The sequence below is a fragment of the Megalobrama amblycephala genome, linkage group LG9 (genome assembly GCF_018812025.1).
Source record: "Megalobrama amblycephala isolate DHTTF-2021 linkage group LG9, ASM1881202v1, whole genome shotgun sequence".
Classification (NCBI taxonomy): domain Eukaryota; kingdom Metazoa; phylum Chordata; class Actinopteri; order Cypriniformes; family Xenocyprididae; genus Megalobrama; species Megalobrama amblycephala.
The window spans coordinates 35464346-35483121 of record NC_063052.1 but is presented as its reverse complement, the minus strand read 5'-3'; the positions used below and the strand labels follow the sequence as shown (position 1 = coordinate 35483121).

Genomic DNA, 18776 nt, shown 5'->3' with positions numbered 1-18776 from the left:
GACTTTCTAGACTCTAAAGTTTCCTTCTGGCAAATGTGCCAAAATCTGCAACACAGATTCCCAATAGTGTGCACTCCAGCGAGTTCGGCTGTTTAGCAAAAGTACAGCAAAACAAATTGTTGGTGAGTGTGATGGCATTGGCTTTATGGCATATTTGAAACATATCAATCATTGTGGCTCAACCAATAGTCGGATGTTGTGGCAGGCCAATAGGGGTCAAGGTTTAGCTTCAGCAGTTAGTATTTTCAAGTCGTGTGAGAAAGAAAAACCTACCAGAATGTATTTAAAATAGGTGTAAATGACCATTAAATCCCCAATCACTGAAGTAGGCTGTCATCTTGACCTCCAACATTAGAGGGCAGTGTTGCCATAGAATTCCTGAGATTTCACAAGAAAGGACTTTATTATTGAACTTGTGCCAAATGTTACTTTGTTTTGGTTTACTAATAATTCTCGCTGCATACTTAATGTGGACATTTGTATTCTTATTTGTTTTATTAAGTGTTACATTTTTACCTCACATGCTTTTATTTTGAAGTCTGGAAAAGGAAGTGCAGCGGCACCCTGTGTGTACTTTTGCGCACTTTTTAGGTGAAGCATCATTTGATTTAACATTGCAAAGACAAACCTTTGGGTATTCACTGTAAAAATGTTCGTTTAAAAAGGTTTCTTTCTACATCTTAGCTCCTGGCTGAAGGGCACAAGGTACCGTTTTATGTTGTGTGGTAAACTTTGAAAGACTTTGAAGTGTTTATTTTATCTATCTCTTTCTTTAGCTCATGTTGTTATTGCCTCGTCAGTGTTTCTCTTGATTTGCACTCCAGATAGATTGTTTACACTAAATCAGCACTTTAATTTACGCTTTTCTCTCTAAATTGAGATTGTCGGTTTTACCAAAATTAATTAATTAACTCATGTTTCATGTAACGTAGTTAACGTTGCATCTAAAAGGAGATTGTTGTAACTAAAACAATTCATAATTTCATATAGCAAGTTTACTAAATGTGATTTATTGACACATTATTCATGATGTAAGCCAATTAATTGCAAATTTGTATTCGTTTATAGATTTATGAATATTTGTATACAATTTGCAGACAGATGTCTAATGATTGATTGTTTATTTGTTTTTATTCAGCTCTTACGGTGTTTTGGAAATTAAATTCTTTATAAACATCAGTTCCCGAGAGTAAATTGCATCGGTTCAGCCGGGAATGCTACAATAGGCCTACATTCATTTCACACTAACTAAAAACCCATTAATATACAGTAATCAGTATTTAAAGTGGATCAAAAAATTCTTTAAAGTTGTCCTTAGAAGGTTTTAGGACAACCTTTGATGAAGGGTTTTGATCTGCTTCAAATGTAGACTATTTACAGACATACTGACAAATATTTTAATGAAACTTTATTTGCAGTTCTTCTTTATTGCACAAAGCACAGACATATTTCTAAATATTAAGCCTAAAATGTGTTTAATATCACTATTAGTAAGGATGATCACTGTATAATTTGAATGTAAGATACATACTTGTACTAAAGTATACTTACAATAGTTCCACTTTAGCATAATCAAATATACTTAAGTATATCTTTAGTTGGACCTCAACACAAAAATACTTGTTCCAGTTTAGCAGACTTTAAGTATACCAATTTAGTACACTAAAAGTACAATTGCAGGGTATTTATATTAAGTACATGCAAATGTAAATGCAATTGTAGTACACTTAGCATAAAATAAATGTTTCAAATAGATTTTAGTATATTAATTTTTCACTAGGGAAGCTTGGGCTAATTTTCATTTGAAAGTGAACTAATTCTTTAAACAACATACCAGCAGCAAGTACCTGCAAGAAAATACAAGTTGAGTGCAGGGTTGCCAGGTTTTCACAACAAAACCCACCCAATTGCTACTTAAAACAAGCCCAATTGTGTTTCGGGGGGGAGGTGAGGTATTATGGTAAAAATCACATCCCGGGGGTAAAATCCGGTAAAATTTGCATTCCAGGAGCTAAATATCATGTTATTTGGGGTCACTTGAACCCGCAGACATGAAAAACAACCCGCAGCAACAGTGTACAAGTGGCCCAATTTGGCAACACTAGTTGAGTGGTTGAGTCTTATCGGAATTCAAATGGTCTGTGACCAATCAGGTTTTGTTGCTCACTGCCTTCAGCAAATCAGAGCTGCTGACGTCACGGTACACGTCTGAATCCCCCTCGCTCACTCACAGGAGGCGCGCAGGTGAAGTACAATATCACAATGTACTATTTATTTAATAAAACATTGAAAGCGCAATACATCGCTCAATCTTTGGAATCCGGACCAGTTCAATCAAGTGACTTTGCAGTCTGACCTTGATGGCGACGACAACCGGCTAGGAATAAAATGGCCTACGCTGATCCCGGAAAGAACCGGAGAAAAAGTCCTGCTATTTGTAGGTAAGTTGTAGTCTACCAGTTATTTCTGATCACTAAATGAAATCTCACAAACTAAAAAATGTTGATGCTTAGTTTTGCTTTGACAAACGGAGAATGAGGTTTCAGCTTGATATCTCCTGAGTTTGTGTGTGGTGGTTTATGGCACATGTATGCAGCACCAAAACGCCCCATTCATATGATTGGTTAAATCAACCCGTATTCTGTACAATATTAATTCATAAAGAGTCGAATAGAGTATAAGCTTGACTATGTACTGGAAACAATATCAACACAGTACTGATAGAGTTCCCTACTGCTAATCCTCATTTACTGTTCAAAAATAGAATTGGATCAATGTAGGATTTAGACAGACTATTGTAAACGTGAATAAAAAGTTGATCATGCTGTCTTACTATTGAATATTCTGTTAACAGATGCTGTTCTTCACGAGTTTCTGCAGTCAACTCGCTCTGTGTAAGCGGCTATCAGACACAATAATGAGCAGCTCACCTGAAAATGGAATATAATGTGTCATTTGTATTTGCGTGTAGAAGGTCAGTATGGCCATTGGTCCAACAATATATATATATATTTTTTCAATCTGTGTTCTTTAATGAAAAACATAGTAAGTTTTGCTGAAACCATGTGAAGTTTAAATAAAAGCCACTGGATTTGTTAATGAAATATGTCTCTTCATTATGTTGATACATTTTATTTATTTTAATGGCCTTGAAAACAAATGCGTTCAACATTGGGAAAATGTCTCCTAAGTAATACATTAAATGGTATTGTTGTGTGAGATTATGTAATTCAAAGTACAATAGTCAACAAGTTCATCAACGTTGTCCTAAGAAAAATGTTTTAGGACAACTTTGATGAAGGGTTTTGATCCACTTCAAATGTTGACTACTATATATTGTACAAAGTACAGCTAAGTAATAAAGTATATTGTTATTTACGGTGGCGCATTGCTGCCACATACATATTATTTTTTCCACTCAATTATGTCGTTCAAACGACATCATTTCTCGTTCAAACGACATTTTATGTCGTTCAAACGACATCTTTTCTCGTTCAAACGACATATTATGTCGTTCAAACAACATCTTTTCTCGTTCAAACGACATCTTTTCTCGTTCAAACGACATATTCGTTCAAACGATATCTTTTCTCGTTCAAACGACATATTATGTCGTTCAAACGATATCTTTTCTCGTTCAAACGACATATTATGTCGTTCAAACGACATCTTTTCTCGTTCAAACAACAGATTTATGTCGTTCAAACGACATCTTTTGTCGTTAAAACCACATATTTTGTACGTGACGTGTACGAGAAATACCTTTATCTGATCTAGAGAATTTATATAGCCTAGATCAGTGCCTTTATCACACTTCCGCACTCGAAAAGCAGAAGCAAATATAGTGTAAAATAGGCCTACCTTTCGATGCCTGGATCGATGGCAGTGCAAAGTAATGAACACAATATTATTGTTTTATTGGCCTATATGCCGTTTCTAATAGCCTAATAAAGCACATTTTTATCATTTAGCATTCCTTATTTTCTGGAAAATATAGGTTTATTGGCCTCAATGAGTCTGAGACTCCCGGTCAGAGATTGTGTCTCAGACGACATTAAATATTTTGTGAATATTTGTAAACATTCGTGGCATAACAGGTGGAAAAATGACTGTACTGCAGTTCTATGGATGTTTTGCCTAGGCAAGGTTATTAGCCTTTAGTTAACTAAAATAAATAAATAAACTATTAAAATATCTATGCTGCAATATGAGAAAATATAAATATTAGTTGAAAATGCTATTTTTAATATAATTTCGTTTTTTCCCCCTGACCTTCAACCGATGCGATCCTTTCATTAACCAACAAGATTGTTAAATTAGAATTAAACGAAATTACAATGAAGGAAAAAAAAATCCCATAGTTTTAGGCTATAGCCTATAGATGAAACAACAAAATATGAGGATTCTTGCATCACATGTAGCGCTTCTGTGAAAGGAATAAATAGCCTATTCCTATAGCTAGGCATACACAAAATATATTAAACCTAAATAATGAACATATTAAGAAAATGAAAGAAAAAAAACTGCGACAAGTAGGCTAGACCATCGATTCATTTTTGAGAAGCAAGTCCACGGAAATGAATTGCTTGTCTTTATTTTTCAAGCAATGTTATTGTGAGTGTACAAAAATAATAGTTATACCTGCAGATTCGAATGGTGTTACTCTTATGACCATAAATGTCTGAGTATTTTAATTGTTTCCGCTTTTATAAGAAAATTCAAATGAACACACCGGCGCCTCACGCGCACACACAAGGTTCAGTTTTAGTAGCTACTTGACATCGCAGCCTGTTTATTGTCAAAATAAAATACAGTCAGCCAAATATAGAAAATGTTACTCTGTTAATTTATAGTCTGTGTATAATCAGAACGTTTAGCTAAATAATAAATAGGCTAAAGGCTATTTAACATCCAAAAACTGCACATTTGGATTTATGCCAAATGGGTTTCTATTTCAGTTTATCTTTAAATTAATTCGTTTTGGCTTGACGTTTATATATTATATTTTTCATTCTTGTTCTGTTTTTCTGAATACCATTAAATTGAAAAGATTTGTAGCGCAAGGGGAACTAAAATAGCCTATGTAGTGATGCCCCCTATGGGATTAAAATGCCAACCTGGAACCGGGCCTGCCGGTAAAAACAAAATTTTTACAAAAAATATGCAAAACATGCAATTTAGGCTATTTCCACAACAAATCCTTTAAATTGTTCTATGCAAATAAAACTAATTATATTGGCATTCATTAACCTATATTTTAAGCGAAACAACAACAGCCTAAAATTGCTAAATTTTGTTATAATATTCATTCAAATTAATTTTACTGTACAAATGCAGAGTTAAAAAAGTGTTTAAAAGATTACATATATTGGAAAAAATGGTAAGTAAATGTTAGCCACATAAAATATAGGTTAGCTAATGAATGCAAATATAATTTGTTTATTTTGACAATAGGCTGCGATGCCAAGTGCTACTAACTGATGGTGTGCACGTGAGGCGCCGGCGCGTTCATTTGAATTTTCTTATAAAAGCGGAAACAATTAAAATACTCAGACATTTATGGTCATAAGAGTAACACCATTCGAATCTGCAGGTATAACTATTATTTTTGTACACTCACCATACCATTGCTTGAAAAATAAAGACAAGCAATTCCTTTCCGTGAACTTGCTTCTCAAAAATGAATCGAAATGGTCTACTTGTCGCAGTTTTTTTCTTTCATTTTCTTAATATGTTAATTATTTAGGTTTAATATATTTCGTGTATGCCTAGCTATATAGGAATAGGCTATTTATTCCTTTTATAAGATTTCATCTTGTTTTTTTTCTCCGTTCACAGAAGCGCTGCATGTGATGCAAAGAATCCTCATGTTTTGTTGTTTCATCTAGGCCTATATGTATAGCCTAAAACTAAACCCATGGGATTTTTTTCTTCATTCTAATTTCATTTAATTCTAATTTAACAATCTTAATGAAAGGATCGCATCGGTTGACGGTCAGGGGAAAAAAACTAAATTATATTAAAAATAGCATTTTCAACTAATATTTATATTTTCTCATATTGCAGCATAAATATTTTTAACAGTTTATTTATTTATTTTAGTTAACTAAAGGCTAATAACCTTGCCTAGGCAAAACATCCACAGAACTGCAGTACAGTCATTTTTCCACCTGTTATGCCACGAATATTTACAAATATTCACAAAATATTTAATGTCGTCTGAGACACAATCTCTGACCGGGAGTCTCAGACTCACTGAGGCCAATAAACCTATATTTTCCAGAAAATAAGGAATGCTAAATGATAAAATTGTGCTTTATTAGGCTATTAGAAACTGCATATAGGCCAATTAAAACAATAATATTGTGTTCATTACTTTGCTCTGCCATCGATCCAGGCATCGAAAGGTATTTTACACTATATTTGCTTCTGCTTTTCGAGTGCGGAAGTGTGCTAAAGGCACTGATCTAGGCTATATAAATTCTCTATTATAGATCAGATAAAGGTATTTCTCGTACACGTCACGTACAAAATATGTGGTTTTAAAGACAAAAGATGTCGTTTGAACGACATAAATCTGCTGATCGAACGAGAAAAGATGTCGTTTGAACGACATAATATGTCGTTTGAACGAGAAAATATGTCGTTTGAAAGAAATAATATGTCGTTTGAACGAGAAAAGATGTCGTTTGAACGAAATAATATGTCGTTTGAACGAGAAAAGATGTCGTTTGAACGAGAAAATATGTCGTTTGAAAGAAATAATATGTCGTTTGAACGAGAAAAGATGTCGTTTGAACGAAATAATATGTCGTTTGAACGAGAAAAGATGTCGTTTGAACGAAATAATATGTCGTTTGAACGACATAATATGTCGTTTGAACGAGAAAAGATGTCGTTTGAACGACATAATTGAGTGGAAAAAATCATATGTATGTGGCAGCAATGCGCCACCGTAGTTATTGACTACAAAGTGTGTAATTGTTAGTATTTGGAATAAGCCAAAGGTACTGAGCATACAGTATACTATTACCTGTAAAATAATATATTCATAGTATATTGCTTGTGTGTTTGGAAGACATTTGTAATTCATTTGTAATGTACTTAAATCACAAAGTATACTTATAACACAAATATATACTTATAATACAAAGTATATTTATAACACAAATAAAGTATACTTATAACACAAATATATACTTATAATACAAAGTATATTTATAACACAAATAAAATATACTTATAACACAAATAAAGTACACTTTAGTATCACTAATCAAGCATGTAATTAAGTATATGCCCGTGTAGGGACTAAAGTATACTAAGTATACTTGAAGTTGTTTCAATTTAGATCACAAAAGTACACTAAATATACTTAAAGTTATGCTTTAATACAATTTAATAACAACTAAAATATACTTAGTACAAAATTAGTTCTTTCAAAATAACATACTTCAAATAAACTAATCATTAACACACTTGAATTATACTGATAATTAGTCTGGCTGCAAGTACACTGTAAAAAAATTCCTGTAGAAATTACAGTAACTTACTGGCAGCAGGTTGCCAGTAACTTACTGTAAATTGAACTTACAGTAAAAATACTGTATTAATATTTACAGTACCATTTAACTTGCTGTAAACATATTTACAGTACACAGGGGCGCCAGAAAATGTCCGTTTAAAAACAGAAAAATACTGTCAGAAAAAAAGCATAGATAAACTGTAAAAAAATCCAGTGAAAAGACAGTACTTTTCTGGCAGCAGGAGCGCCAGGAAATAATGTAAAATAACCGTTATTTTAAAACATTTAGTAAGACACTTATTTTCCATTTTTTTACAGTATTTTTCAGGCACCCCTGCTGCGCAAAGTTTATAATGTAGATGAATCAATAGCACAACACAGTCATTAGATTCAAATGAAGGTACATTTCATGATGCCCACAAAGCAATCAACAGACAGCCATCATCACGTGAAGTTATTTTGTTTAGCTTTCACTTCTACTGCAAATGTGTTTAACAAACACACTGTCACAGCAGTCAGAAATAACAAATGAATATTAAGAGTGAAGAGCCCAACTAATGGAACAGCTATTCACCATTATGGTGACTTCAAATGAAACAGAGTTAAAACCTCTGTTAATTCTCAATAACAACCTTTGTTGATGTCTAACATAAATCAAGTCAATCTGGTTAGTAATAAGTGAAGCTGGGGATGCTGTTTGCAGTGGCGTAAATTAATATGATAGTTTTTTTCTTACATCTGCTATAATACAATATGCCATTAGTACCGAGAGTATGTATTTTAGTTAATAAATACGAGGATCCACTGTTAATACCTCGTTGTCCTGATAGCCTTGTGGCAGCATTTTCATTTAGCATGCAAGAGGTTCTGGGTTCTAACCCAACCATGAATGATTTTTTTTTTTCTCATTAAAACCAAAGATGTTCATCAGTGATTGTATATCAAGAGCAGGGATACGTTTATGTGTAGCTATTTTGTTTTGTGATTTCAACCTAACAAATAGAGAGTCTCTGCAACAGAGCGATAGATTGAAGCGCTCGTCCGTGTGAACACGGCTCAGTGTGCACGAGCGCCAAGAGAGCACTGTAGCGCCTCTGATAGCAGCGACAACGAGCACTCAACATGATTTCAAAAACAACACATTCTAGCGCCAGATCGCCTATTATTAACTCAAACTGATAATCAACTAGAGCTGTTTCTTTTGTATTACATATCCGTGCCGCGAGAGGTTTCAAAAAGTGGTCGGGACAATATCGACCCTTTCAAAAAGTGGTACACTGTAAAAAACTTCCTGTAGAAATTACAGTAACTTACTGGCAGCAGTTTGCCAGTAACTTACTGTAAATTGAACTTACAGTAAAAATACTGTATTAATACAATATTTACAGTACCATTTAACTTGCTGTAAACATATTTACAGTATAGTATTTTTTTGCTGTAAAAATACAATAATTTTAAGGTCTTTTCTCTAGAAATATATTTTAATACAATCAAAAACATATAACTTTACACTGTAAAATTTCCAGTAATTCACTGTCCACTGTTTCTATTTACTATAAAGCTGTACAAATTGTAAATTACTGTATTTTAACAGGTCTCAGTAAATAATAAAAAGACAATGACAACTGTATAACGTTTATAATTTTGTTTTTAATTGTTCAATTGTAATACTTGAAATAACATTTTAATATTCTTGCAGACTGAACTTTCAGTTTTCTTCACAAAATCTGATATTCCCCAAGCCTGCAGTAACATTTATACATAAACGCTTAATATTACAGCATTTTAAAACAATTAATGAACAAATTCAGTCATAAGAACAATCTTAAAAACTTACAAATTTAAAATAACTCTCCGCAGTGGAATGTGTTTGCTCTCATACACTGAAGCGGTGTTAAAGTTAATGAGATAATTGATTGATGATTGAGTGATGATTGACAATTAGTGGTGACACCTGATGTTAATAAGCAGAATCACTGAAGAAACAACAAGAGAAAAAGAGACACAACAACTACAACTGACTTCCAGCCATTAAACATTATTACACTTATTATTAACCAGTTTGATTTGATTTCTGTCATACATCAACAAAAGTTCTTACTGAGAATGAACAGAGGTTTAGATGTTAATGTTTTAATGAAAGTTTAGTTTGAAGTCACCATGATGGTGAAAAGCATTTCCTTTAGTTGGGCTCTTGACTCTATTTATTAACATTAATTTATCTTTGGGTGCTCTAACTTTGTTTTTGTAGCACATTTGTTATGGCCAGAGAAACTAGACTGCGTTTCCCAAAAGTGCTGTGAGCCAAAATTGATCAATTTAGGTTTACAATGCTTTGGGAAGCACAGTCATAATGGTTGTGTTTTGATGATGACATTCTCATTGTGAAATGGCCAGACTCATTGGTATCATCCAGTATTAACCGGTTACACAGATTTTATAATATTTCTTTGCAGTACATCACTGTTACCGCTTGAGTTCCAGCAGAGCTTTTGTAATCTGAAGGTTTTTTTTTTAAACAAACACAGACATCAAGAATCAGCATATGACCCTCAACAATGGTGACAATCAAACAAAGTGCTTCATGTTGCAGTGCATGATGGGAGCCACCAATCAAATCTCATCCATGGCTCCCATCATGCATTGCTGCATGAATAAATTATGCAGCTGAATTGTCCTGTAATTTTCGTAGATTGTTCATGTTTGCTTTATTTTTCTGTTGTTTTGTTGTGACAGTAGCTTGTTTTGTGATGTTCAGAGTCGATCTGTTTGTCAGTATTTTGTATTTATTTATCGTCACCGTTCTTGAGAATCATATGCTGACTCTTGATGTCTGTGTGTTTAAACACTGAAACTTCAGTTCATAATGTATTTTTCTTAAAAAATTAAGTTTCTACTACTGTTGGATCTCAAGCTGTAAAATCACAGGACTACAATCATTAATACTAAAGCTACACATCAAGCATATGGTCAGAGATTTCGACACTAAACGACATCAGGTCATCACATGATGACAATATCACCAAAACATATTGGGACCATAACAAATGTGCTTTACAAACACAAAGTTGGAGCAATCAGAGAAAAATTAATAATAAAAGGTAAAGAGTCAAGAGCCCAACTAAAGCAAACGCTGCTCTCTTTCATGGTGACTTGAAATGAAACTCCATAAAACATTAATTAAGACCTTTTTTCTCTCTTTCCTTCAGTGATTCTGCTTATTAACATCAGGTGTCACCACTAATTGTCAATCATCACTCAATCATCAATCAATTATCCCATTAACTTTAACACTGCTTCATTGTTAATTTTTAACACCCGGCAAGATGGACTCATATATGTACACTTTTAGTTAAACCAAAAATACAAATTATTTTAGTAAAAAGCAGGAATATTTGTACACACCTTTGCAGCTGCCTGGTTCTTGCATCGGTGTCTTCCTTTTCTTCTTTCTCCAAGCGGAAAAATAAGCCTCTCTGTGATTGGTCAGTTTTCACGCTCATTTGTTTTTACTGTATTTCAGTTTACAGTAAATGAAAAATACTGTATTTTATTGACGCCAATGGGATATTTCCCATAATGCAACTTTTAAATACAGTAACATACTGTATAACTGTTTTACAGTAAAATACAGTTCATATTACAGTAAAATACTGTGTAATTTACAGAAATTGCTAACAGTGTATACTAGCATACTTTTTTTCACCAGGGATGGAATAAATATTAAAAACAAAATGTCTGTTTTGTGAATTTGTGATTCATATTCTCTGTTTTCTCAGTGGATGTGACTCTGGATCCTGATACAGCTCATCCATATCTCATCCTGTCTAATGATGGAAAACAAGTGAGATGTGGAGACAGTGGACAGAAACTCCCAAACAAACCAGAGAGATTTAATTACACTGTAAGTGTCCTGGGAAAGGAGGGATTCTCGTCAGGGAAATTTTATTTTGAGGTGCAGGTGAAGGGAAAGACTGAATGGGAATTAGGAGTGGCCAGAGAATCCATTAACAGGAAGGGACAGATCATACTGACTCCCAGTAATGGATTCTGGACTGTGTGGCTGAGGAATGAGAATGAATATAAAGCTCTCTCTGATCCCTCTGTCTCTCTGTCTCTGAGCGTGAAGCCGCAGCGGGTCAGTGTGTTTGTGGATTATGAGGAGGGTCTGGTCTCCTTTTATGATGTGGAGTCCAGCTCTCATATCTACTCTTTTACTGGTCAGTCTTTCACTGGGAAACTCTATCCATATTTTTGCCCAGGTCTAAACGATAAAGGTAAAAACTCAGTTCCACTGATCATCACACCTGTCAAATACAATAAATGAATTGATAATATGAAATCGATTGATTAATATATTTTTCAATTGCTAACATACTTTTGTCCATTCTGTAGTCACATTTTCAAAACTCTAAACACATTTAGCAGATCATCCCTCTGTTGTGACCATACCATTAACACAATTCATGTCGTTTTCACACGAAATGCAGTCAATTAACACGTTTCTTAAATGCTTACATTTTCTTTTCATATAAGCTTACCCCATACCAAAATCATGGATCTTTCTCGTCTTATTTGCAAATGCTTAAACACAGCAAGTCAGAAATGAAGACCCAACCCACTGAGCAAATTAGGTCCAGAAGACGTCTTTTTGAGGTCTTGTCTCAGGTTGAAAAGACGTCCACTGAGGGGCCAGAATGAAAGTTTTTATGACGTCTTTTTTTGACGTCTTCTGGACATCCGATATAGACGAACACGCAGAATCACCAAAGGAGAAAAATCACAATTTTTAAGCCACCATCGTGGAGATGAGTGTTTGCTTTAGTTGGGCTCTTGACCCTTGCCTATTAATATTAGAGTTTGTTTGGGCTGCTAACTGGGTCATAACAGCCAGACAAGTAAAGAGAAATGATCAGGTGTTGGTTATGTTTTCACATAACCATTATTTGACCTGAATCACTGAACTCATGAACAGCCCAATCTCTGAGTTAGATTTACATTATTGATTACAGCAGAAGATCAGCTTTATCAATATAATCTGAAAGATTTCACATAAGGTGTTCTGATTTAAAAAAAAATCTTTCTTTTAGGCACACATTGACATCAAGAATCAGCCTGTGAATCTCAATGACGGTGACACAGGAAAGGAAATGACTAATTACACTCATCTCCACGATGGTGGCTTAAAAATTGTGATTTTTCTCCTTTGGTGATTCTGTGTGTTCGTCTATATCGGATGTTCAGAAGACGTCAAAAAAAGACGTCATAAAAACTTTCATTCTGGCCCCTCAGTGGACGTCTTTTCAACCTGAGACAAGACATCAAAAAGACGTCTTCTGGACCTAATTTGCTCAGTGGGAATGTTCCAATCTTTAAATATAGGATAAAACATCTACTTCTGCAACAACAGCAGTACTGGAAAAGTACTAGAAAAAAAATATAAAACAAATACTGAAACAATTGATAAGCATTTTAATTAGCAGATCACTGAAATATTTAGAAATGGCAGATTCCTATATCAGTTGGAGGCATAGTCAGGTGTTGAAGTTCTTTCCATTACATGGACACAGTAAAATAGGACTCTTTGAATCGGATTTGTTCAGTGTGGATGAAGAACAAAGAGGAGCAGAGAGAGTTTATATCGTACAATTCTGAGGGGAAAAAAAGTCAGAATTGTGAGATGTGAACTCACAATTGCAAAATAAAAAATGTCTTTGATAAAGTCACAATTACCTTTTATGCTTTTTTTATTCTGTAGTGGAAAAAAAAGCTTCCATAATAACCAAAGACCATGTATGTTGGATTTGTTGTTGATCAATGGCAGCAATTTCATGTTTTTATTTCAGTAAAATCTTTATACTACAATGATTTTACTACAACGATTCCACTACCACTATTCCATATTTACAAAATGCGTGGTCTGTGGGCAACATCAACACACCCCACCCCAGAAAGAGATTTCAACAGAGGGGGACACTGAAATTCTGCATAGGACCCATTTGACCAGTAGCTGCCCTGAGCAATTCTGTTACTTTCTTCTTCTTCTCTTTTTCTACTGCACATTCTATAGATGACTCACTTCTGTTTCCGAGAATGCACACATTCAACACTCAACCAAAAATGTAGAATGGCTTACATGCATTATACTTTTAATGCAGTAAAAGGAAACTGAATTTTAAAAACTATGGATTTCATATTTTCTGCATGTAGAACTGAAACATGACTAGTAATGCAGTTTTCATAATGCCGTCAACTGTTAGTATTTTGACAGTCATTGCGCTTTGATTGACTATATGTTCATGTTGGATAGAAAACTTGTGCTAGAGTTTTGACAATGACTCAATTTTGAATCAGGTTTGCTGTGCTTTGATAGAGTTAGTATATGCTGAAAAAGGTTTTTAGTATTTTATAACAAAATATGGTTTTGGGCAGAAAATTAACTATTTGGCTAATTGTGTGATGTGTGTTGCTGTGTTAAGAGTTTAGAAAAAGTACTTTATGTATTGGTAAACAATTGTACAAAAAAAAAAAAAAACTGTAACAAATAATTGTAACAGCATAATTATGCTGTTTTTTCCTCCTATCACCACCTCAAAAAGTGAAATTGCCTGTCAATTTTTTACATCAAAATAAACCAGACAATTGATCTGAATTGATTTTAACTGAATACCTTTATTGTCTCTGTATACTTGTATACAATGAAATTAATAATGCTACATTTCATTACTATAATAATGCTGCATTTCTCTCAAACACAACAGTGGATATATAATAAAACAGAAACACCAATAAAACAAACATTTCCATCTTAATAAATAAAACGAATAAAGACTCAGAAATAGATAAGAGAAATAAAACACAATCCACAGTCACAAGACAGTCAGGACAAACATTCTACTTATTTTGTCATATTGCACATAATGGTTATTGCACATATTTAAATTCAAAACATTGCAGCATTTAATTATGTAGCTATGACTCTAGGATAAAAACTAATTTTGAGTCTGTTTGAGTCGATACTGTCACGATATTTTGCCCACGATAATGATATATCACAACACCACCCACTGAGCAAATTACGTCCAGAAGACGTCTTTTTGAGGTCTTGTCTCAGGTTGAAAAGACGTCCTCTGAGGGGCCAGAATGAAAGTTTTTATGACGTCTTTTTTTGACGTCTTCTGGACATCCGATATAGACGAACACGCAGAATCACCAAAGGAGAAAAAATCACAATTTTTAAGCCACCATCGTGGAGATGAGTGTTTGCTTTAGTTGGGCTCTTGACCCTTGACTTCTTAATATTAGAGTTTGTTTGGACTGCTGTAACTGAGTCATAACAGCCAGACAAGTAAAGAGAAATGATCAGGTGTTGGTTATGTTTTTGCATAATCATTATTTGACCTGAATCACTGAACTCATGAAGAGCCCAATCTCTGAGTTAGATTTACATTATTGATTACAGCATCACTGTGATTCTACAGCACAAGATCAGCTTTATCAATATAATATAAACGATTTCACATGATAAAAGAAATTTTCTATTAGGCACACACAGACATCAAGAATCAGCCTGTGAATCTCAATGACGGTGACAAACAACATATTCTGATCAACAGATCAATTCTGAACATTAGAAAACAAGCTACTAAAAAGTCACATAAACAGAACAAAATAAAATATGAGAATAAAGCAAATTACTAAAAAAATTAAGCTCATAATTTATTCATGCAGCAATGCATGATGGGAGCCATGGATGAATTTTGATTGGTTGCTCCCAGAATGCACTGCAACATGCTTTTTGATGGTCACCACTGTTGAGATTCACAGGATGATTCTTGATGTCTGTGTGTGCCTAAATTAGAAGCTTTTTTTTTTGTTCAACACACCTTTTCTGAAATCATGTGAATCGCATTGATAAAGCTGATCTTCTGCTGTGGAATCACAGTGCTGCTGTAATCAATAATGTAAATCTAACTCAGAGATTGGGCTCTAAATGAGTTCAGTGATTCAGGTCAAACAATGATTATGTGAAAACATAACCAAAACCTGATCATTTCTTTTTGTTTGTCTGGCTGTTATGACTGAGTTAACAGCCCAAACAAACTCTAACATTAATAAGGCAAGGGTCAAGAGCCCAACTAAAGCAAACACTCATCTCCACGATGGTGGCTTAAAAATTGTGATTTTTCTCCTTTGGTGATTGTGCGTGTTCGTCTATATCGGATGTTCAGAAGACGTCCAAAAAAGACGTCATAAAAACTTTCATTCTGGCCCCTCAGTGGACGTCTTTTCAACCTGAGACAAGACCTGAAAAAGACGTCTTCTGGACCTAATTTGCTCAGTGGGCAGCGATTCTGTGACAGACGATATATTGCAAGAAAATCATCTACGATATATCACGATATCTGTAAATGAAGAAAAATGCATCAGAAAGTCATATGATTATGTATTTAATTTATTAACAGGCCTATTCTTTGAACATGTAGACAATGCAATTGTATTTTTTTCTGTACATCAACTTCTGATTCTGAAAATAACTTATTTTATGTAAACATTTTAATGCTTAGAAATTAATGCAAAAGCATGCATTTAGATTAAGGTAGATTAAGGTGGGAATCAGATAATCATGTTTTTCTTCAAAAACAACAACTCATCAACATGCTCAGAACTGAGCAGACTCCTTTGAGCACTGCTGATGTCCCCGGCACTTGAGAACATTCGTTCTGTTGATGCACTAGTCCCTGGGACACTCAAATACCTAGGGTACCCATGAGATTTCCACTACTGCAATGGATCATCTGTCAGTGGTAAAGCTGGAGCCTCTTGGTATCATTTCATCTCTTATTCAGCTATGAAGGCAGCTGAAGGCATGGACGTAGTGGTACTACTGCTGTTGAACGTCTGTCCAAGGAGATCAGCAAGCGCAGATTTCCTCCTCTTTGGGCAGTGTGCAGTGGAAAGATCTTTTCCAGGCTCACTGTAGTCTATCATCCCCTCAGCAGCATACATGGTGCTTCCTTCCTGGTCAGGATGAGGAGCGCTCTGAAATCTGTTGTCCATCAAGTCTGCAGCCTCCTGGAAGAAAAAAAAAACATTGGGACACATGTTGCATTATTATTTTTAAAAAATGCTCAGCAGTCAAATAAAATGATATAGATTTACATTTAAATAGCTAAAAATATTTTATAAGATAAAAATATTTACTAAATAAAATACATGGTGTATATTTTAGCAGTAATTTCATGGTTTTGAAGTATAAAACTGAACATTTAAAGGATCATCTATGATTGATAAATTAATTTACCTTAAGAGAAGCCGCCTTTGACACAACTTTGGTAAATGTCTCGTGCATGTCCTCTGGTGATAGGAAGAGCAGAGATTTAAACCTCGGGTCTAAGGCTGATGAAATGTAGAGATTGCTTTTCTCCTCTGAAGAATTGTATCTCTTTGAGAGGTCTTGATAGATGGCATTCTTTAACTCTTTGATAAGAGGGGAGTCCTTAGCAGTGCTGCTCATGTCACTCAACAGTTGGGTGTGAAGCGGAGCAATGATAGAAACTGTGGGGGTCCTCTCCTCACACATGACATTTGTTGCCACCAGCATAGGCTTGAGGGCTTGTACAACATCTTTAGCATTTGATATTTCAATCTCTTTCAAGGTGCAGATGTCAGAAACTCTTTCTCATCTTAAAAAAAAAACAGCAGAGTGCAACATTCATTAAAAGATTAATTTAATAATTCAGTTGAAAATAAGAAACTTTTCTTAAACCTTAAATAACAGGACATAACAAAAGGACATAGCAACATCAAAAATGAAATGAAATCAATACAATTCACAAGGAATTGAATCTTGGTTAACCCTCAGGGGTCTGAGGATTTTCGGGGCCCTGGAGAAGTTTTGACATGCCCTGACATATGTGCTTTTTTCAGTCGTTCATAAACATATTAATGGAAAAAGTGTCATTACACTGTATTCAGCACAAACTAGGCTACCATAATATGTGAGGAACATGTATGTACATGTTTGTGTTTTTGAAGGAATAACGTTTATGCGTGGTTATTGAAAAAACAAAAAACTCGAAATTTCAGTCACTGAAATAAAGCCAAAAAATATATATTAAATCTGTGTTCACAAGACTTCTGGGTATTGGAGGTTGTAGACTAGAGTTTTTGCTTCAAAATGATGTCAAAATGATTCTGCCTACTCTTTAATTTATAACAATATATTGATTTAGTTTTTGTAAGACACTTTTTGTCAAGAAACAGTATGCGTGGAGGCGTGAATCATCATGAATAATGGATGATTCTCACCTGAGAAGACAAAAGAATCGCATAATGAGGTGTAATGTCTTGCATAATAATGAGGCCTCTCAGTCAGGTAGGCTGTGAAAAAACCCTCTGTGATCATGTCTCAAGCTCATCATAGTGTATATCAATCATACAGAAAAAACAGCAATATTGTGAAATATTATTACAATTTAAAATAATGGTATTTTATTATATACTTTAAAACATAATGTATTTCTGTGATGCAAAGTGTCTGAACAATTATGTTACCTCTATGGCATTTCATATAGGCTTCTAGCTTAAAAGCATGCACATTTGGAGAAATATTGATGGATTCTCATATGTTTGTCAATTTTCTATACAGAGGAGTAATATTTATTCAATATTTATTGTCATTACTATGAGCACCGGATACTGTGTTTTCAATTCATACTTGCAGCCGGAGGGCGCTCTGTGCACATTTAGTCCACAAATATCTCCTAAAGAAGAATAGGCCATGTGACAATCCAGGAACTAACAGGCTTCCAGAGATCGCTGACTATGGCTATTCAAAACACTTTTGAAGACAATAAATACACGATTGAGAAGATGTATGCATGTATTGTCTCAGAATTTGCGTCTGAATAGCGCTCGCTCCGTGGGCGTGGCCGCATTGGCGGATAATGAGCTGAATTACGGACTTCTGACATGTCTTTTTTCATACAGATTACATAAACACAGAAATTTTGTTTTCGATTTTATTTACACTGTTTAAAACCTGACATTTCAACGTTTTTTTAGACATAAATCTCATTTTTGTGTCATTAGTATTCACTAAGTTACAGTTCATTTTCTGAGAACTATCAGATTGGACTTCGTTCAGAGGGAGCCGAGAGATCACGCATCATGTTAGTTTTCTTTATTTTGCAAAAAGCACAACATTTTGTTGTTACTCTGAGTGTACACAAATAAAAGAAGATATTCC

The 18776-nt window shown here is 34.3% G+C and overlaps 1 protein-coding gene across 6 annotated transcripts in view; it reads left to right on the top strand.

The window, feature by feature from the left end:
* The window catches only part of LOC125276142 (E3 ubiquitin-protein ligase TRIM21-like), a 98723-nt gene that overhangs the window by 26312 nt on the left and 53635 nt on the right, over positions 1 to 18776 (top strand). Inside the window, exon 7 of one of the 6 annotated variants that reach the window (XM_048203639.1) lies at positions 11305 to 11989. The exons of the other annotated variants lie outside the window; for them this stretch is intronic. Coding sequence (XP_048059596.1) covers positions 11305 to 11852 — 548 coding nt within the window. The 3' untranslated portion in view covers positions 11853 to 11989. Of the gene's footprint in view, positions 1 to 11304; positions 11990 to 18776 lie in introns of those variants that run through there. 6 annotated transcript variants of the gene reach the window in all.